This window comes from Fundulus heteroclitus, unplaced genomic scaffold (assembly GCF_011125445.2).
Source record: "Fundulus heteroclitus isolate FHET01 unplaced genomic scaffold, MU-UCD_Fhet_4.1 scaffold_65, whole genome shotgun sequence".
NCBI lineage: Eukaryota > Metazoa > Chordata > Actinopteri > Cyprinodontiformes > Fundulidae > Fundulus > Fundulus heteroclitus.
Window position 1 is genome coordinate 1,046,807 of NW_023397088.1, and position 22,117 is coordinate 1,068,923.

Genomic DNA, 22,117 nt, shown 5'->3' on the forward strand with positions numbered 1-22,117 from the left:
TGTTTCCACGCCCTTTCCTTTGTAACCGCGCCCCAGATGCAAAATCGGGGCCAAAAGTCTGGAGACTGGGGGAAAAAGATCTGAAAGTGAAAAAAAAAAAAAATTAAAGCTGTAAAAAAAGAGCTTTTATTCTGAACTGAAAATACTTCCACAATCAAATCAGTGTTTTGTTAAAACTGGGAAAAACACTTTTTTTATTTATTTATGTTGAATAGATGGTTATCTCTTTTCAAAATATAGACAGAACACTACGTTTTTAAATTAAATTTTCATTTTTCAAATTAACAAAACTTTTAGCTCCATTGAACACACCCAGCTCAGAACTGAAACTGAAAGTTCTTCAGTACTTTTTTTCCATCGGTTCTGGACTCCATTTTTCTGGAGCGTTCTGTGGCATTGACGGTGTGTCTGGCAGGTGAGTCCTGGTTCTTTAAACTGTGTCGGTTCCGTTTTAAAGCTTTTTTATGTGTTTTCGGGCCGTGGAAGAGAGAAAGGGCCGAACCCTTCCGTCTCAGTGAGAACCAACTTTTGTTGAAACATTTGTAAGTGCGAGTCGGTTAAAATGTGCCGTGACGTCATAAAACTGAGTGATATTCCTCCCGTCCCCCTAGAAATAAACGTAGTGATCAAGGGTGTAGGACTGGGGGGAGACATATTTTGATTAACATGTTTTACTGGTCAAAATGCCTTTATGTAGATAGACTGGAAGTTAAACGGGTTCTTAACGACTTTCTGACACGTCTGTCGTTTCACTTCAGAGTCTCTCAACCCACTTTAGATGCCCTAAAGAGAAAAGTCACAATAGCTAACAGTCGGAATATTGTGATCGATTAAGATCAATCGGAATGAAAAATGCAATGAGAAGGGTGGTTTATGGAGAACTTATATGGAGCATACGTTGGTCACGCCATTTTAAGTTATGGTCTGCATAAAATGATCCTGCGCGTTCTCGGAGCAGCAGGAAGAGGAACTGCTTACCGCGGGAGCGAGCACGGCCTGCGTCTTTCTCTGTGGTTTAGTTGTTAAAATCAAACAATATGAACGCTAATAAAACAGTTCTTATTTGTATGACCAATCAAAAGTGTGTCTCGTTTATCTTTCTTTTCCTCTTCTATGCGTGAAAGTGTCAGTTTTACGTGTTTGCCCTGATAAATATTTGCAAATTTAGTTTACATTCTAAATGGAACAATACAAATAAACTTTTGACGATTTATCTGCACTGAGCTTGCTTAGAGTTAGATCCATTCTGTCACATAACTGTAGTGTGATGGATATTACTCAATAAATTATTAAAAAAATATACATTTTTTATTGTATATTGTTTTTACAGAGGGCATTACTTCTATTTATTTTGAAAAATGTAAGTACAAATAGAATTGTGCCCATTGCAAAGGTTCAAGGAAGGATTATAATTGATTGATCTTGATCTGAACTTCCCACCCTGCATAAATTAACAGAAAAGACAAAATAGGACAACTTGGCAAAAATAGATGATGGCTTTTATATGAATATTGAAATGAATCAGTTCTGCTTAAAATGGCTTTATTTCATTTAGAGGGATTATATTGTATAGATCCTGCTGAACATAACCCCTCCCACACCACCAAATAAAGAAAATAGAACTATTTCACTTGCCAAAAAGTGATTACAGCTCATTTACTAAATATAAATCTGGGGAAAGACTTAGATACATTCCTGAAATGACAGATTGTGACTCCTGAACGCTGTTGTATTTACTTGCAGAGGCATCGGTTTAAAACCTACAACACGTCTTAGTTTCTCACCAAAACAATAACAATCAACGATATGTTCAAATTACGTGAGAAGAAATTCAATTCAATTCAATTTTATTTATATAGCGCCAAATCATGAAACATGTCATCTCAAGGCACTTTACAAAATCAAGTTCAATCATATTATACAGATTGGGTCAGATTATACAGATTGGTCAAAAATGTCCTATATAAGGAAACCAGTTGATTGCATCAAAGTCCCGACAAGCAGCATTCACTCCTGGGGAACCGTAGAGCCACAGGGAGAGTCGTCTGCATTGTACATGGCTTTGCTGCAATCCCTCATACTGAGCAAGCATGAAGCGACAGTGGGAAGAAAAACTCCCCATTAACGGGAAGGAAAACCTCCGGCAGAACCGGGCTCAGTATGAACGGTCATCTGCCTCGACCGACTGGGGGTTACAGAAGACAGAGCAGAGACACAACAAGAGAGACAAAAAAGCACAGAAGCACACATTGATCTAGTAATCTGTTCTACATTAGATGGTAGTAGCGGGTGAGCCGTCTTCTCTGGATGATGTCACAGTTACCAGAACGCCAGACCAGGTGTACCTACTATGAAGGGAAAAAGAGAAAGCTAAAAGTTAAAAGCTGAAATGACAACAGTCATTTCAATGTAATACAATTCAAAACTGGAGAACAGTAGACTGAAGAACAGTAGAAATCAGTAGAGTGAGAAAATTAGACCCTGATGTCCTCCAGCAGCCTAGGCCTATCACAGCACAACTATAGAGATAGCTCAGGGTATGAGCCACTCTAACTATAAGCTTTGTCAAAAAGGAAAGTTTTAAGATTATTCTTAAAAATAGATAGGGTGTCTGCCTCACGGACCAAAACTGGGAGTTGGTTCCACAGGAGAGAAGCCTGATAGCTAAAGGATCTGCCTCCCATTCTACTTTTAGAGACTCTAGGAACCACCAGCAGACCTGCAGTCTGAGAGCGAAGTGCTCTGTTAGGAACATACGGGGTAATCAGAGCTCTGATATATGATGGAGCTTGATTATTAAGGGCTTTATACGTTAGAAGGAGAATTTTAAATTCTATTCTTGATTTAACAGGAAGCCAATGAAGGGAAGCTAAAATTGGAGAAATATGATCCCTCTTGTTGATTTTCATCAGAACTCTTGCCGCAGCATTTTGGATCAGCTGAAGGCTTTGAACTGCATTTTGTGGACTTCCTGATAGTAAAGAATTACAATAGTCCAGCCTTGAAGTAACAAATGCATGGACTAGTTTTTCAGCATCACACCTGGACAGAACGTTTCTAATTTTGGCGATATTCTGGAGGTGAAAAAAGGAAACTCTGGAAACCTGTTTAATATGGGATTTAAATGACATGTCTTGGTCGAAAACAACACCAAGATTTTTTACTTTATTACCAGAGGCCAAGTTAATGCCATCCAGATTAAGTGATTGATTAAGAACTTTATTTTTTGAAGACTCTGGCCCAAAGATTACAACTTCTGTCTTGTCAGAATTTAAATGCAGGAAATTTAAAGTCATCCAGCTTTTGATGTCATCAAGACATGACTGCAGTCGAAGTAACTGATTGGATTCATCAGGATTTATGGATAAATATAGCTGAGTGTCATCAGCATAACAGTGGAAATTAATCCCATGCTGTCTGATAAGTTTGCCAATCGGAAGCATATATATAGTAAATAGAATTGGTCCAAGGACTGAACCCTGTGGTACTCCACAAGTGACCCTAGAGTTTGAGGAAGATTTATTATTAACATGAACAAACTGGAATCTGTCCGACAGATAAGATTTAAACCAGCCTAATGCTTTTCCCTTAATCCCTACAGTATGCTCAAGTCTTTGTAGGAGAATATTGTGATCAACTGTATCAAATGCAGCACTGAGATCTAACAAGACAAGTATAGACACAAGTCCATTATCTGAGGCCATGAGAATATCATTGGTGACCTTCACCAGAGCTGTTTCAGTGCTATGATGAGCTCTGAAGCCTGACTGAAACTCCTTAAGTAGTAAGGATTTACATTACTTTGTAAATGTTCACATAGTTGATTAGCAACTACTTTCTCAAGAATTTTAGATAAGAAAAGAAGATTAGATATAGGTCTGTAATTTACTAATTCATCTTGATCAAGAGATGGTTTCTTAAGTAAAGGTTTAATAACAGCTACTTTAAAAGCCTGTGGTACATATCCATTTACCAAGGATAGATTAATCATGTCTAAAATAGGACCACTGATCAGAGGGAATACCTCCTTAAACAACTTGGTTGGTATTGGGTCTAACATACAGGTAGAAGGTTTAGATGAAGCTAAAATTTTAGATAGCTCAGAAAGCTCTACTGCTTTTAAACAGTTAAGACACTGCGCAGGTTCTAAAGATTCCTCCAATGCTGCCTCACTTACTGAGGACGAGGTAATCATGTTTGGGAGGATGCCAATTATTTTATTTTTAATGGAATCAATTTTATTTATGAAGAATCCCTTAAAATCATTACTGCTAAGAGCTAAGGGAATGGATGGATCAACAGAGCTGTGGCTCTGGGTAAGTTTGGCAACTGTACTGAAGAGAAATCTAGGATTATTCTTATTCTCCTCAATCAATGATGAAAAATATGCTGCTCTAACTCTGCAAAGGGTCTTGTTATACAACAATAGACTGTCCCTCCAGATTAGGTAGGATTCCTCTTGGTGTGTAGAGCGCCATTTTCTCTCCAATTTCCTAACATTGTGCTTCAAGGAACGCAGCTCTGAATTAAACCAAGGAGCCAGCTTCCTGTGAATAATCACCTTCTTTTTCAAGGGAGCTACATTGTCTAATGCAGAACGCAATGACGAAGTCATACCGTTTACAAAGACATCTATTTGTGAATTGGAAGAAACAACATTGCTGCCATCTACAGGGCATTTCTGCAATACGGAGGATATTAAAAAGGGGACAGACTCTTTAAGTTTTGATACAGCATTATCCGATAAAGATCTACTATAATGGAACCCTCTTTTGGGGGTGGAGAACTCAGTTAGATTAAACTCAAATGTTATTAAAAAATGATCAGATAGGACAGGGTTGTGAGGAAATACTGTTAATTCTTCACAATCAATGCCATATGTCAGCACAAGGTCTAAAGTATGGAGCCAAGAGTGTGTCGGTTTATGCACATTTTGAGCAAAACCAATTGATTCTAGGATAGTTTTAAAGGCTACACTAAGGTTATCACATTCTGTGTCAACATGGATGTTAAAATCACCCACTATAATAACCTTATCAGTATTTAACACCAAATCAGATAAGAAATCTGACAACTCATCCAAAAACTGAGTGTAAGGGCCTGGTGGACTAGCCTCGTGAGACCATCCTGATCTCGCGAGCTTTCAAGGTTTCACTCGCAGATCAGTCTGGCTACTCTCCGTTAAAGAAAATTTGGAGCCGTTCACCAAACGAACGTCCAATCAGCATTGGCTTTGAGGCGGGTTGAGGTGTGACGCAACGGGAAGCGCGACAGTTCAGTCTAAAGAACATGGCGGCTTCAGCCGATGAAACTAGCGTTAGCGTGGCTATCGAGCAAGTTTTATCGGAATTACAGAGTATTTCTTTGCTGAGCTAACGAGCCTTTACCTGCAGCAGCAAGAGTAGCTTGGCTTGTGGTTGTGTTTTCGTCGTCGCTCTGTTACGAGCAACAACGAATCTGATTGGTTTATTTGGCCCGTCTATCACCAACATAGGCCAATCAGCTAACCAGTATTTTCGCCCCTTCCCAAAATTACTTCAACGGAAGGTTTCCAGATGGATATGCGGAGCAAATCTATCTGGCGGAGTCAGGTAACTGGTGGACGATACAAAACAACAAACAGAAGAGGTTTTATTGCTTTGCAGTTTGGATGAGGGAAACTGAGGGCTAAATGTTCAAAAGAACTGTAGTTATGAATTGACCTGGGACTAATTAATAAATCAGACTGAAAGATGGTTGCCACTCCTCCTCCTCTTCCCACAGATCTGGGAATGTGGAAATTTGAATAATTGGAGGGAGTTGACTCATTTATACTAACGTAGTCCTCTTGTAGCCAAGTTTCTGTGAGACAAAACAAATCAATCTGTTTATCAGAAATCAATTCGTTAACTAACAAAGTCTTTGGAGGGAGAGACCTTATATTTAATAGACCACATTTAATTGTCTTATTTTTAGGTTCAAGGTGAACCGTATTGATTTTTATTAGGTTTTTATGATTTAATCCTTTTAGATAAGTTTTTGATCTGTTAAGTTTTGGCCGTGGGAAAGACACCGTCTCAATAGGATAATGGATGGGTAACAGTACAGAAGCTGCAGAGAGGTGTGTTAAACTACGGCTCTGCCTCAAAACAAAATGAGTTTTGTTTTGAGACAAAATTTTGAACTGAGCTATGTTTTTTTTTTAACAGACTTTTTAAGAATGAAACAAATCACTCTAAGTAAATATTGGTAATTGAGGTACCTATCTTGTTATTTACTGTCACCTGCCGTTTGACCCGTTTGGGTCCCACTACCTGCATGGTAGTGGGACCCAAACAGCGGTCAAAAAACAAACCAAGAAATGACATCTGTGGAAGCTTTCTTCTTCTCTTTTTTTCTAGCCTCCAGTATAACCAAAAAGAACCACCAACACCCATCAACAAATGACAAGCAGCTTAAATACAGATGAACCTAAATTGGGGGTAAAAAACTATGACTCATGGATGGGGTTGATACATGTGGGAGTTCAGGGAGGTGTTGTTTATGAAATTTAACTAGAAATGCCAAGATTTAAAGTAGAACAATAGTGCAGCAGACAAAATGACTGTCATATATTTAATTAACCAGAAAATATCATATTGTCTCATTAAAGGGCTTCATATGATAAAATACCATGAATATTACTGGATGTCCTTGAACACATCATGTTGTGTGACAGACCGGAGAGAAACTCAGCTGACTTGCTGTAAATGAGGATAGGAGGGGTCTCAACTCTTCCAGGTTCTCATGTTACGCTGAAGCAGGAAGAAAAAAGTAAACAGAAGCTCAGACTTACTTTTGTGTCAGAGGAACAATGTCCTAAAACAAGTTTTTATCAGAATTGAAGGTAAAATCGCATTTACTTCTAACTTTACTGTTGCTTAGTGAGTTTTTCTGTTTATGAAGAGAAAGCTTCAGAGCTCTGTTTGATCCTCTGTTAACATCCAGATTTTTGTTACGGAGGGTTACTTTTTATATGTATGCAGCGCTGTTTACAGTGTTTGGTGTCAGCAGCTATAAATGTGTTTCTAACGATAGTTTCTGGCTCTGTGGAGGAGCAATGATACTCAGATCTCTGCTAAAGCAAAGGTTGCTGGGGCAGCGCCTGGTTCTGTCCTGACTGGTTCCAACGGCAGCCGTCCATAAAACTCCTGTTTATCAGCGCTCTGTGTGAGAACAGGACCTGACTTTGATTCAATGATTCCTAAACTCTGTTCTGGTCTGTTTCGATCAGGGGTGTCAAACATATGGCCCGCGGGGCGGATCCGGCCCGCCGAACAATTTAGTCCGGCCCTGTGGCTAAATGCATTATCATTATAAAAATTTTTTTTTTTTTTTGTTTCCCCCAGTGTCCTGTCTGGCAATGTGGCAATAAGATGCCACAAAGAGCTCAACAGATTTGACTTTCACAAGTGGACAAGATAAAAGGAAGAGAATCATAAAATAATTATTGAAAAAAACATGTACTTCGTTTAATTGAAAATATGCAGTTCCTATATTGTCCACGAGGGTGTTTTAATTAGCAGATTAAGTTTCAGGTGTGGAAAAATTCAAATCATTTCTTAATTTTTATCTGTTTGATGTATTTTGTCATGCAGGACAGTGTTTTTAAGTTCCAAAAAATTTGAATAAATGTTTTTCAACATTGTATAATCACTGTGATCAGTTCTTATGCATAATGCACAAATAAATGTTTAACTGAGTAAAAGTATTGTTGAAATTGCACATACTTTTCTTAAAAACGTTGAGGTTATTCATAATATATTGCGTAAAATTGAAATTAACTTAATATAAAACTCAACAACAAGTCCACATTTATTAGTTCTATTTAATCTTGCAATGAGTTAACTCGTGTGGCCCTCTTGAGATCAGATTAAGCTGTATGCGGCCCCTAAACCTAAATGAGTTTGACATCCCTGGTTTAGATGTTCCTGCTAATCAACACGATTAGCAGGAACCACAAGAAAAGAACATTTCTTCCCTATATGCTTTTTGTGACAATTAAATATTTCAGCTCATCTAACTAATTTTCATGTCAGACAAATATAACCTGAATAAACAGAAAATGTTGTTTTAAAATAATTTCACATAATAAGGAAAGAAGCTATCCATACCAACTTGGTCCTATATGAAAATATGGTTTTATGCTTGTTAAAACATTAATTAACTTTGATTAACCAAGGAGTGTTTTCAGGGTCTGTGGGGACTTTAACTCCAAAATAGTTTAATTTTCATGTGACATCTACTTCGTTTACAAGTAATTTAAAATTAACCTAAACTTTAATGTCCCGCAATGGGGAAATTCAGATGTGACAGTGGAAAACAGACAATTATTAGTGATTCAGAAAAAGAAATAAAGAATACAAGAAAAAAGTTAACTAAATCAAAAATCTTAAGTAAGCTCTAAAGAAAACACCAAGAGTAGAATATATGGGTAAACATTGACGTAAACATTGAGCAAAGGAAAAACATTATTTGATAAATTAATATAGAACATGCTGTATCAGTTCTCTGCCATGGATGAATTTTAATTAAGTGAAAAATTATAAACAAAAGTTTTACAGTAATTTTACTTGGTTTTAATTCTTAGTAGTTGGAGTGAAGAAAGAAGAAACTGAGTTTACAATTAATTAAAAAAAATCTTAATTCATCATTAAGATGAATACAGCTTTTAGGATATTTAGAGACATCCTAATTTCTGCTCATTCTGTTAATTTCTGCTCCAACTGAAAAAAAAATCTTAAACGCAGAGCAATCAAGTCTTGATGCACCTTAATAATAAAGTTATAAAAACATTGATCAGGTTTTTTGGACGGTTCTTCTTTGTTAAAATGTTTCGTCTGTTCTCTATGAGACTCTTTCAGTCTGAGGACTTGAAGGTAAACCTTATAAGGAGTGGCTTTACATAGTGGATCAATTAGTTTAACGGTGATATAACTGGTTGCTCACATGCAAAACAGGACCATCCGTCTAGCACCCAATCATGAGTAACCAGAGTAATCTGTGTATTCTTAGGTTTCAGCAACATAACATCCTGAATGTTACGGGCACCGCCATTTTGTTTTGCTTGGTTCCGCCTTACAACCCAGAGAGCAGCAGTACCGCAGATCGACACTAGGAGGCGAGGAGCAACCAAGGAACCGAGATAAGCTTGGTGTGTAAACGGTCGGCTCGGCTTGGTTAACTGATCCAAGCTCGGACTGGTCTCGGCATGGATCGGTTTAACAAGGGTAGTGTAAATGGGGCTAAAGAGTGCATGAGCAGACCACGTCATCTCCTTACAGTCAGCTGACATTTCAGACATTCATAAAAATACTAGCTTCCCTACCGTGACACACGGTTTCCAGAGATGATTCTGCTTAGCAGTGTGATGAAGCTCAGCGTCTGTCGTTGTTTCCTGTGTCTGTAAATCCTGGTTAGACTATCGTTTGTCTCATCCACGTCCCAAAAGCCGACTCTGTCCAGTAAATTGACCAAAAGTTGCCGTCTTCGCCTGACTCTCCACAAACAACGACGTATCACAATTATAACCAAGCATAACAGCCTGAATGTTATGGGCGCCGCCAATTTGATTTGCTTGGTCCCGCCTTCAATCCCAGAGAGCAGTAGTGCCGCAGACTGTCACCAGGAGGCGATGAAACCAAGGAACCGAGATAGCGTGATGTGTAAACGGTCATCAAAACCAAGCTCGGCTTGGTTAACTGATCCAAACTCGGACCGAGCTCGGCATGGATCGGTTTAACATGGGTAGTGTAAATGGGGCTTTAGAATCTTAGCTGTCCCTAAGATTGTGCTGTTCTGGACTGAGATATCTGATGTTTCTCCAGGTATCTGTTGGAGCCTCGTCTCCAGAGTGGGGATTACTGGCCCGATTGTTGTCTTCACCTTCCAGGCTCATAGCTGTACGCTAAGAGTAAGCAAGACTTTGAATTGCTGATCCACACCACCAGGATCTCCTGCAGGGACATCGGAAGGTCATTCGGGCTGGAGAAATGTGGCCGGATGATGACAAAGAGAGGGAAGGTAATCCATACATAGGATATTGCACTCCTAGAAGGGAGAATAGCAGATGTTGAAGAGAGCTATAAGTACCTTGGAATACCACAAGCAAATGGCAACCATGAAGAGGCCACAAGGAAAGCAGCACCAGTCAAATACCTGCAATGAGTAAGGCAAGTTCTGAGAAGTCAGCTCAATGGCAACAAGGTCTGGGCAATCAACAGCTCTGCCTTGCCAGCAATCAGATACCCTGCTAGATAAATAAATTGGCCAAATGAGGAAATTTAGGCCACTGTTATTAAAACATGAAAGCTACTCACCATGCATGGTGGATTCCACCCCAAACCCAGTATCCACAGGCTATACACTAAGCGCAAAGAAGGAGGCAGAGGCCTAGTGAAGTCTTAGGTGACTCTTCTGTCAACCAGCAGCTGGTTTTTGGCTCCTCTGGTGTTTTTACCCATGCCTTTCTGGGCCTGTGTCATGTGTTGATCCATGCGCACACTTATCTTAGCCGCCATGATGACTGACAAGAGCTTCCATGTTGTGGAGAGACAGGTCATTGGCTGATACTTGGTTAGGGCCGTCCCCTTCTGGGGCTGTTCTGCCCTCTGTCAGCCATTCAGGGCGGGTCCCATTTGTCAGGAGTTGGTCATAACTACATTTACAGGTATGCTGTAAATGCTAAAAGTAAATTAAGTTAAATCCACTAACAGCTTGCCATCTTTGTGTCTACAATATAGAATAATACACTCCTGATCAAAATCTTAAGACCAGTCAAAAAATTGCAAGAATTTGCATTTTGCACTATTGGATCTTAAGAAGGTTCTAAGTAGAGCTTCACAATGTTAAAAGGACAAATCAGTGCAAGAGACAAGAAAGTTTGAGCAGGGAATTGTCTGAAAACTGCATTTATACTCAAACATGATTTTTTTCAGCTGATCAAAAGTTTAAGACCATAGCTCAAAAAAAACCGAAAACCCCCCTCGATGCCAGTGTTTCCAGGAGGCTAGTGGGAACGTTGCTCCAAGTGTTGAAGATGGCTTCACGAAGGGCATCCATTGTCTGGAACTGATGTCCATTTTTGTAAACTTCCCTTGCCATCCATCCCCAAATGTTCTCAATTGGGTTTAGATCCGGGGAACATGCAGGATGGTCCAAAAGAGTGATGTTATTCTCTTGGAAGAACTCCTTTGTCAGGCGGGCATTGTGAACTGCAGCATTGTCCTGTTGAAAAACCCAATCATTACCACACAGACGAGGGCCCTCAGTCATGAGGGATGCCCGCTGCAACATCTCCACATAGCCAGCTGCTGTTTGACGCCCCTGCACAACCTGAAGCTCCATTGTTCCATTGAAGGAAAACGCACCCCAAATCATGATGGCGCCCCCACCACTGTGCCGTGTAGAAAACATCTCAGGTGGGATCTCCCTGTCATGCCAGTAACGTTGGAAGCCATCAGGACCATCAAGGTTAAATTTTTTCTCATCAGAGAAGACAACTTTCTTCCACCTTTCAATGTCCCATGTTTGGTGAATCCTTTCAAAGTCCAAACGGGCAATTCTGTGGCGTTGAAGAAGACGTGGCCTTTGAAGACGTTTTTTGTTTCTGAAGCCCTTCTCTCGCAGATGCCGTCTGATGGTTATTGGGCTGCAGTCAGCACCAGTAATGGCCTTAATTTGGGTAGAGGATCGTCCCGTGTCTTGACGGACAGCCAATCGGATCCTGCGGCTCAGAGCTGGTGAAATTTTTTGGGGTCTACCACTTGACTTTTTTGTTCCATAACCCTCAGGATCATTTAAAAAATGCAAAATGACTGTCTTACTGCGTCCAACCTCAGCAGCGATGGCACGTTGTGAGAGGCCTTGCTTATGCAGCTCAACAATCCTACCACGTTCAAAGTCAGTGAGCTTTTTTGCTTTTGCCATCAGGAGGTCTTGACAGTGTAAAGACTTCACAGAAAATGACATGGAATCCAGATGTTTGCACAGCTTTTGGCTTTTAAAGACTATGGTCTTAAACTTTTGATCAGCTAAAAAAATCATGTTTGAGTGTAAATGCAGTTTTCAGACAATTCCCTGCTCAAATGTTCTTGTCTCTTGCACTGATTTGTCCTTTTAACATTGTGAAGCTCTACTTAGAACCTTCTTAAAGGCATACTATGCAACATTTTTCAGTTAATTAATGTGTTCCATACCGTTTTGGATGATTAAATGAGTCATTTCAGGTCGAACAAAGGTTTTCTCGGCCGCCCTGGGGATCTGTGGGGGAAATACCACACTTGCAATTGCAAGAGCTCACGGCCCGCACTCACAGAAGTCTCGCTTTACGGCGAGAACTCCATGTGTTTTTGCCCTGCCATTCACTATATGCACGTGCGAAAGCAACAACAAAGAACCGCGTGTTAACGTCAAATTAACATGCAAGCATATCGAGTTTTATTATTATTATTATAATTTTTTTTTTTTTTAATGTTTTTTTTTTTTATGTTGGCGAGACGCTACCACGGCGGCCGCGGCGAGGCGGCGGCTGCGGCTTGGCGAGGTGGTGGCGGTAGCGTCTCGCCAACATAAAAAAATAATAAATAATAAAAAAAAATAAATAATAATAATAATAATAATAATAATAATAAAACTGGCGAGGCGACGGCGGCCGCGGCTTGGCGCCGCCTCGCCAAGATAGCGCTGCGGGAAGCTTGATGTTCATACCTTCACTGTGTTAGTCATTGTTTGTTCTGCCGTTTTTTCCACTTTTCGTTGCGTTCGCCTGTCTGCTAAGCTCAAAACAACCGCGCCTGGCTTGACTGAGGAACCAGAACAGCTGAGCATCTTTACGACAGTGCACTTTTACTTTCGCCCTCTGGGGGGAGCCTCGCTGGAAAATCAACCCCGGTTGCATAGTATACCTTTAAGATCCAATAGTGCAAAATGCAAATTCTTGCAATTTTTTGACTGGTCTTAAGATTTTGATCAGGAGTGTATGTTAATCAGTTTAGACTGTACCTCCAGCCTCTTAGTGTTCATGTCTGATCTCCTACATGCATGGATGTAACCAGATTTCTGCTTTACAGGACAGTTCAGAGAGCCAGTGGGAACCGATTGTTACGTATTTTCTTCAGAAATAAAGGACATTACTTCATGACTAAAGGAGAAGGATTCTTCTCCTTCCCCCAAAAGGTAAGAATAACTGTTTCTGGTTTCAATAAAGTTCATGTATCTGATGTTTAGAATCCATGTATAAACTTTTATCTGGGTCCAAATATAATAATCTTTATAGTCTATTGCAGCATACATTCAAATAAAAATTTTCTCTGCATTTAACACATCCCTTTGGGGAGCAGTGGGCTGCCACGATGCAGCGCCGTGTTTGCTGTTAATGACTTTAGGAACAAAAACAAGTTGATTCAAGTGAAAAAGAGAAACACAGCAGACATGGTCCTTTTTCATGCTGTCCTCTATATCAGCAGCTGTTCACTGATTGTTTTTAGTAGCTGCCATCATCGTGCTCTGATATTACAGCAGAAACTAACTATCAAATCATCCCAAGCTCAAAAACTCTCTGCTGCTGTGATTTGCTGATGTGATGTTCAGACACTGTGAGCCATCAGTGGGTGAACTAAGAGTTTTACACAGGATGTAATCAGCCTTCTGCTTTACAGGATGGTTCAGAGAGCAGCTAGCTGAGAAAACTGGAACTGAATCACATGTTAACTGTCTGTTTCTCTCTCAGCGAGGCTTCAGGCTGGGAAACACAGAGGAACAGTTGGAGGAACATGGAGGGGTACAGACCAGCATCTCCAACACCCAGCTGTGTTTCTCTGCAGAGTGACCTGTCCAAAGATATTCCTATAAACTTCCGTAATTATCCTGGACCCCCAGATCAACGGTAAGACATCTGTCAATAACCATACCATACTCATACCATCTTTATTTACAAAGTGGTTAAAAACAGCTAGCAGCTAACACAAGACTTAGACTTAGACAACTTTATTTGTCATTTTGTATGCACAGAGTGCGTACAGAATGAAATTTTGTTGCATACAGCTTGTAAAATTGCAGTAAAAATTTAATTACAGTGTACAGGTGAGTATTTAAAAAAAAAAACATTTGTATGTACAGAATTTGATTGTGCAAAGGGCATTTGTGCAAGAATGTATTTAAAAACTAAGAGTTCGGCAGCATTTGTAATGCTAAATGGAGATGCAATGTTGCAAAATGTGCAAATTTGCGAATGTTGTGCAGAGTTTATAGGTTATTGTTCAGCAGTTCAGCAGCAGTTCAGCAGTCTGATGGTAGCAGGGAAAAAGCTTTTGCAGAACCTGGTGGACCTGCAGCGGATGCTGCGGAACCTCTTCCCAGAGGGCAGCAGGGAGAACAGTCCATGGTGGGGGTGTGAGGGCTCCCCGATGATGTTTCGGGCTCGGGACACGCAGCGTTGTGATGGAAGGACCTTGATGGAGGGAAGAGGAGCCCCGATGATCCCTTCTGCTGTCCTCACCACTCTCCTCACATTCTTCCAGTCGGCGGCATTGCAGCCTCCACACTACACACAGAGACAGGTGGTCAGAATGCTCTCTATGGTGCTTCTGTAGAAGGTCGTGAGGATGGGCGGGAGACGGTGGTCTCTCCTCATCCTCCTCAAGAAGTACAATCGCTTCTCTGCCCTCTTCACCAGTGACATGGTGTTCACAGACAAGCTGAGGTTGTCCGTGATGTGCACCCCCAGGAACTTGGTGCTGCTGACCACCTCCAAAGTGCTGTACATGGCTACAAGCTAAAATGACAAAAAAACAACCTTCTATAAAATTCTTGAAGCAAATGGTAGCTTAGAAATGTGTCTATAATTAGCCATCAAGGTGTGATCTAGCCCAGGGTTAATAATTTCAGACACTACTACAGCAGCTGTTGTTGACCTATTCCTTTCCTCCTGTGTTGCATTCAATCATCAGACTCTCCAGAATTGATGTCCTTTGGTTCAGTAACTCCATGCCAGATCCTCTGCTGTCCACAGCCTGCTGTCTCTGCTCTGTTGCAGTCTGTGTAGTTTTGTTTACTAAGGTCTCTGTTCATCTCACTCCTGGTCTCCTGACTCCTGCATTTGGGTTCTAATCAACCCCAAATCATGACAGGAGGATCTGACCACTGGGCTCAGCAGAGATTCTCAGAGGCAGAATAGCAGACAGAGAGATGGTGAGGATGTATACCGACAAGGTGGCTCAGCCCTGCGCTACGTGGAGACAAGTGTTTTCCTGACAAACATTTCTCACAAGGAATCTGAAGTTGATTGTTGAGAGTTTAAAACCCAACAGACATAAGAAAACTAATACTGAATAATTTTCAGAGAGAAACTACCCAGTTTCAGCCTCATTATATCATCTAGTGGTTTGCTGTTAATGACTTTAGCAACAAAAACAAGTTGATTCAAGTGAAAAAGAGAAACACAGCAGACATGGTCCTTTTTCATGCTGTCCTCTCTATCAGCAGCTGTTCACTAATTGTTTTTAGTACAAATGTTAGTATAAATCAACAGGTCCGAGGAAATATGAGAACCTCAGCAGCATACAGCTGCCATCACCGTGCTCTGATATTACAGTAGAAACTCACTATCAAATCATCCCAAGCTCAAAACCTCTCTGCTGCTGTGATTGACTGATGTGATGTTCAGACACTGTGAGCCATCAGTGGGTGAACTAAGAGTTTTACACAGGATGTAATCAGCCTTCTGCTTTACAGGATGGTTTAGAGAGCAGCTAGCTGAGAAAACTGGAACTGAATCACATGTTAACTGTCTGTTTCCCTCTCAGCGAGGCTTCAGGCTGGGAAACACAGAGGAACATTTGGAGGAACATGGAGGGGTACAGACCAGCGTCTCCAGCACCCAGCTGTGTTTCTCTGCAGAGTGACCTGTCCAAAGATATTCCTATAAACTTCCGTAATTATCCTGGACCCCCAGATCAACGGTAAGACATCTGTCAATAACCATACCATACTCATACCATCTTTATTTACAAAGTGGTTAAAAACAGCTAGCAGCTAACACAAGACTTAGACTTAGACTTAGACAACTTTATTTGTCATTTTGTATGCACAGAGTGCGTACAGAATGAAATTTCGTTGCATACAGCTTGTACAATTGCAGTAAAAATTTAATTACAGTATAAGGTGCAGCAGTGATTTAAAAGTAAACAGTTTAAATGTAAACAATGCCGGAGAAGTCACAGTGTACAGGTGAATATTTTTAAAACCATTTGTATGTGCAGAATTGATTGTGCAAGGGCATTTGTGTAAAAATACAGCTTGTAATTTACCGTAGATTTAAAATACAGTATAAGGTGCAGCACTGATTTAAAAGTAAAACAATTGAAATGTAAACAATGCAGGAGAAAGTCACAGTGTACAGGTCAGTATTTTAAAAAAAACATTTGTATGTACAGAATTTGATTGTGCAAAGGGCATTTGTGCAAGAATGCATTTAAAAACTAAGAGTTCGGCAGCATTTGTAATGCTAAATGGAGATGCAATGATGCAAAATGTGCAAATATGCGAATGTTGTGCAGAGTTTATGGGTTATAGTTCAGCAGTTCAGCAGCAGTTCAACAGTCTGATGGTAGCAGGGAAAAAGCTTTTGCAGAACCTGGTGGACCTGCAGCGGATGCTGCGGAACCTCTTCCCAGAGGGCAGCAGGGAGAACAGTCCATGGTGGGGGTGTGAGGGGTCCCCGATGATGTTTCGGGCTCGGGACACGCAGCGTTGTGATGGAAGGACCTTGATGGAGGGAAGAGGAGCCCCGATGATCCCTTCTGCTGTCCTCACCACTCTCCTCACGTTCTTCCAGTCGGCGGCACTGCAGCCTCCACACCACACACAGAGACAGGTGGTCAGAATGCTCTCTATGGTGCTTCTGTAGAAGGTCGTGAGGATGGGCGGGAGACGGTGGTCTCTCCTCATCCACCTCAAGAAGTACAATCGCTTCTCTGCCCTCTTCACCAGTGACATGGCGTTCACAGACAAGCTGAGGTTGTCCGTGATGTGCACCCCCAGGAACTTGGTGCTGCTGACCACCTCCAAAGTGCTGTACATGGCTACAAGCTAAAATGACAAAAAAAACCAACCTTCTATAAAATTCTTGAAGCAAATGGTAGCTTAGAAATGTGTCTATAATTAGCCATCAAGGTTTGATCTAGCCCAGGGTTAATAATTTCAGACACTACTACAGCAGCTGTTGTTGACCTATTCCTTTCCTCCTGTGTTGCATTCAATCATCAGACTCTCCAGAATTGATGTCCTTTGGTTCAGTAACTCCATGCCAGATCCTCTGCTGTCCACAGCCTGCTGTCTCTGCTCTGTTGCAGTCTGTGTAGTTTTGTTTACTAAGGTCTCTGTTCATCTCACTCCTGGTCTCCTGACTCCTGCATTTGGGTTCTAATCAACCCCAAATCATGACAGGAGGATCTGACCACTGGGCTCAGCAGAGATTCTCAGAGGCAGAATAGCAGACAGAGAGATGGTGAGGATGTATACCGACAAGGTGGCTCAGCCCTGCGCTACGTGGAGACAAGTGTTTTCCTGACAAACATTTCTCACAAGGAATCTGAAGTTGATTGTTGAGAGTTTAAAACCCAACAGCAGTGTTTCCCGCAGGAATTTGCTTAGGCGAGGCGGTAAGTTTGGGGGGGGGGGGGGGGGGGCACACGTTTTCCGCAGCCCGACTCGCGGGGGGGAGGGGTACGACACGTTTTCTTTCCGCGGACCGACTCGCGTAGCGGGGGGTATCCATGTGTTTTTTCCCTGCCATTCACGCACGCGCGAAAGCAACAACAACAAACCGCGTGTTAACGTCACATTTTTTTTTTTTTTTTTTGGAATGTTGGCGAGGCGGTAGTGTGAGTTTGGCGAGGCGGCCGCCTCGCCAAGATAGCGCTGCGGGAAACCCTGAACAGAGATAAGAAAACTAATACTGAATAATTTTCAGAGAGAAACTACCCAGTTTCAGCCTCATTATATCATCTAGTGGTTTGCTGTTAATGACTTTAGCAACAAAAACAAGTTGATTCAAGTGAAAAAGAGAAACACAGCAGACATGGTCCTTTTTCATGCTGTCCTCTCTATCAGCAGCTGTTCACTAATTGTTTTTAGTACAAATGTTAGTATAAATCAACAGGTCCGAGGAAATATTAGAACCTCAGCATACAGCTGCCATCACCATCCTCTGATATTACAGTAGAAACCAACAACCAAATCATCCCAAGCTCAAAACCTCTCTGCTGCTGTGATTGACTGATGTGATGTTCAGACACTGTGAGCCATCAGTGGGTGAACTAAGAGTTTTACACAGGATGTAATCAGCCTCCTGCTTTACAAGATGGTTCAGAGAGCAGCTAGCTGAGAAAACTGGAACTGAATCACATGTTAACTGTCTGTTTCCCTCTAAGCGAGGCTTCAGGCTGGGACACACAGAGGAACAGTTGGAGGAACATGGAGGGGTACAGACCAGCGTCTCCAGCACCCAGCTGTGTTTCTCTGCAGAGTGACCTGTCCAAAGATATTCCTATAAACTTCCGTAATTATCCTGGACCCCCAGATCAACGGTAAGACATCTGTCAATAACCATGCCATACTCATACCATCTTTATTTACAAAGTGGTTAAAAACAGCTAGCAGCTAACACAAGACTTGGACTTAGACAACTTTATTTGTCATTTTGTATGCACAGAGTGCGTACAGAATGAAATTTCGTTGCATACAGCTTGTAAAATTGCAGTAAAATTAAATTACAGTATAAGGTGCAGCAGTGATTTAAAAGTAAACAGTTTAAACGTAGACAATGCAGGAGAAGTCACAGTGTACAGGTGAATATTTTTAAAACCATTTGCATGTGCAGAATTGATTGTGCAAGGGCATTTGTGTAAAAATACAGCTTGTAATTTACCGTAGATTTAAAATACAGTATAAGGTGCAGCACTGATTTAAAAGTAAAACAATTGAAATGTAAACAATGCAGGAAAAAGTCACAGTGTACAGGTGAGTATTTAAAAAAAAACATTTGTATGTACAGAATTTGATTGTGCAAAGGGCATTTGTGCAAGAATGCATTTAAAAACTAAGAGTTCGGCAGCATTTGTAATGCTTAATGGAGATGCAATGATGCAAAATGTGCAAATATGCGAATGTTGTGCAGAGTTTATGGGTTATAGTTCAGCAGTTCAGCAGCAGTTCAGCAGTCTGATGGTAGCAGGGAAAAAGCTTTTGCAGAACCTGGTGGACCTGCAGCAGATGCTGTGGAACCTCTTCCCAGAGGGCAGCAGGGAGAACAGTCCATGGTGGGGGTGTGAGGGCTCCCCGATGATGTTTCGGGCTCGGGACACGCAGCGTTGTGATGGAAGGACCTTGATGGAGGGAAGAGGAGCCCCGATGATCCCTTCTGCTGTCCTCACCACTCTCCTCACGTTCTTCCAGTCGGAGGCACTGCAGCCTCCACACTACACACAGAGACAGGTGGTCAGAATGCTCTCTATGGTGCTTCTGTAGAAGGTCGTGAGGATGGGCGGGAGACGGTGGTCTCTCCTCATCCTCCTCAAGAAGTACAATCGCTTCTCTGCCCTCTTCACCAGTGACATGGCGTTCACAGACAAGCTGAGGTTGTCCGTGATGTGCACCCCCAGGAACTTGGTGCTGCTGACCACCTCCAAAGTGCTGTACATGGCTACAAGCTATGTGTACTGAGCTAGTGGGTGAACTAAGAGTTTTCCACAGGATGTAATCAGCCTCCTGCTTTACAGGATGGTTTAGAGAGCAGCTAGCTGGGAAAACTGGGACTGAATCACATGTTAACTGTCTGTTTTTCTCTCAGTGGGGCTTCAGGCTGGGAAACACAGAGGAACATTTGGAGGAACATGGAGGAGAACAGACCAGCGTCTCCAGCACCCAGCTGTGTTTCTCTGCAGAGTGACAGGTCCAAGGATTTTCCTATATACTTCCGTAATGATCCTGGACCCCCAGATCAACGGTAAGACAGCTGTTAATAACCATACCATACTCATCTTTATTTACAAAGGGATTAAAAGCAGCTAGCAGCTAAAACAAAGTGCTGTACATGGCTACAAGCTAAAATGACAGAAAACAATCTTCTCTAAAATTCTTAAAACAAATGGTAGCTTAGAAATTGGTCTATAATTAGCCATCAAAGTGTGATCTACCCAGGCTGAATAATTTCAGACAATACTACAGCAGCTGTTGTTGATCTGTTCTTTTCCTCCTGTGTTGCTTTCAGTCATCAGACTCTCCAGAATTCATGTCCTTTGGTTCAGTAACTCCATGTCAGATCCTCTGCTGTCCACAGCCTGCTGTCTCTGCTCTGTTGCAGTCTGTGTAGTTTTGTTTATTAAGAAAGTGTGTATTCACCTCGCTCCTGGTGTCCTGACTTCTGCATTTGGGTTTGATCAAACCCAAATCTGACCACTGGGTCCAAATATTGATGTTCTCTTAGAACACAGAGTGTGTGTGTGTGTGTGTGGGGGGGGGGGGGGTAAATAATAATAATAATAATCTTTATAGTCTGTTTTAGCATACATTGAAATTAAATTTGTTCTCTGCATTTAACACATCCCTTTGGGGAGCAGTGGGCTGCCACTGTGCAGCGCCCAGGTAGTGATCTGGGGTTTAGGGTCTTGCTCAGGGACCCAGAGTGGTTGTTGAACCCAGAATCTACACAAGCAACAAGATAGTTAACCCACCACTGTTATGCCTTCTCAGGCTGTTGTCACAGAGCAGTAATGGCTCTGAACTGGAAGGATGAAATATTATCAGGGAACAGGGGAGATGTAACCCTACCCCTGAAAATCTAAGAAATAATGTGGATCATCAGATTCTGGTGAGAATAACACCAGATATGTTGAGGATTAAGCATAACTTTTTTTGGGGGGAGGGGGTTTGCAGCCCAGAGGCTCACTTTTCATCACAGTAGGCTGACAGGAAGGGGATGGAAAAGGGGGCAAAAGACCGTGGGTCGGATTTGAACCTAGGTCAACTGCATCGAGGACTAAGGCCTCCGTACATGAGTCGCTCTACCTGCTGCGCCACCAGCGCACCCAGGATGAAGCTTAACTTTACTAAAGTTAGTTTAAATGAGCTACATATTTACTTTAGTATCAGAGTTGACCTTCTTTGACATCTGAAACATGTTTAAGCTGCTTATTAAAAGTTTAAACATAGACTAAAGTACTGGAGTAAAAAAAGATCAACACCTAGTTTCAAACTATGAATTTCTAAATGACTTAATTTTTGTAACTTTTTAAACTAAACTGTCAGAATATTGATCATACTTGTATTTTAGCCCCAAAAGCATCAATATCAAAACAAACTCAGTTTCATATATGTCTGTTAAATATGATGATAATCACATTTTTGTTGCTGCTCTTAAAGTTGTATTCTGGGATGTTAATTAAAAGTTAGGTGAAAGGAAAGTATTTCTAACTCTATCAGGAACAGGAGATGGTGATCAGGGATAAAAGGACTGCTGGATATATTTAGTCACAAGGCTTTCAATAATCTGGGGGAGACACACGGACTGAATGAAGCTGATATGTTTAACGAACAGGTTCAGTCTTCATGTGGGGTAAATGAGGCAGCACAGGTGAGCAGAATCTTCCTTCTGCATGGTGACTGTTGCTGAGCACAGGGAGGCAGACTGGATCATTACAAGTCAGTTAAAAGGAACCAAAGTCAAGTTCCTTGGTTGTGCAAACAATTATGATGACAGAAAGACTATTCTGACTCAATAGAACTATAAAGTAGTAGTAGACTATTTATTTTTGATTGGTTTATAACAGTTATTTAAGAGACTTTCACTCCAAGCAATTTGAAATTATGCAGGTGGATCTTTGATGTTCCATGAAAGTTTTACATTTTTATTTAAAATCCATCTGTTGAATTTGGTCATATCATTAACTGATGTTAACATTTGTTTTATTGATTTATTTTTTTCTGGCACAATATTTTGATACTAAAAATAATAAGTTAATTATTCATTCTTTAAAAAAACTAACAAAAACAACTATTATTCCAACTGTTAAAAAAACATTTCACAGAGAAACTACCCAGT

General features: G+C 41.1%; 1 protein-coding gene across 1 annotated transcript in view; it reads left to right on the forward strand.

The window, feature by feature from the left end:
- Nucleotides 1–6,766: 6,766 nt before the first annotated feature.
- LOC105923771 overlaps nt 6,767–22,117 on the forward strand; it is a gene marked incomplete at its 3' end in the record, with an annotated part of 780,934 nt that continues 765,583 nt past the window's right edge. Inside the window, exons 1-7 of the mRNA XM_036133613.1 lie at nt 6,767–6,865; nt 9,846–10,041; nt 13,089–13,194; nt 13,748–13,903; nt 15,822–15,977; nt 18,450–18,605; nt 19,868–20,023. Of these exons, the coding sequence (XP_035989506.1) occupies nt 13,791–13,903; nt 15,822–15,977; nt 18,450–18,605; nt 19,868–20,023 (581 nt within the window). The remainder of the gene's footprint in view (nt 6,866–9,845; nt 10,042–13,088; nt 13,195–13,747; nt 13,904–15,821; nt 15,978–18,449; nt 18,606–19,867; nt 20,024–22,117) is intronic.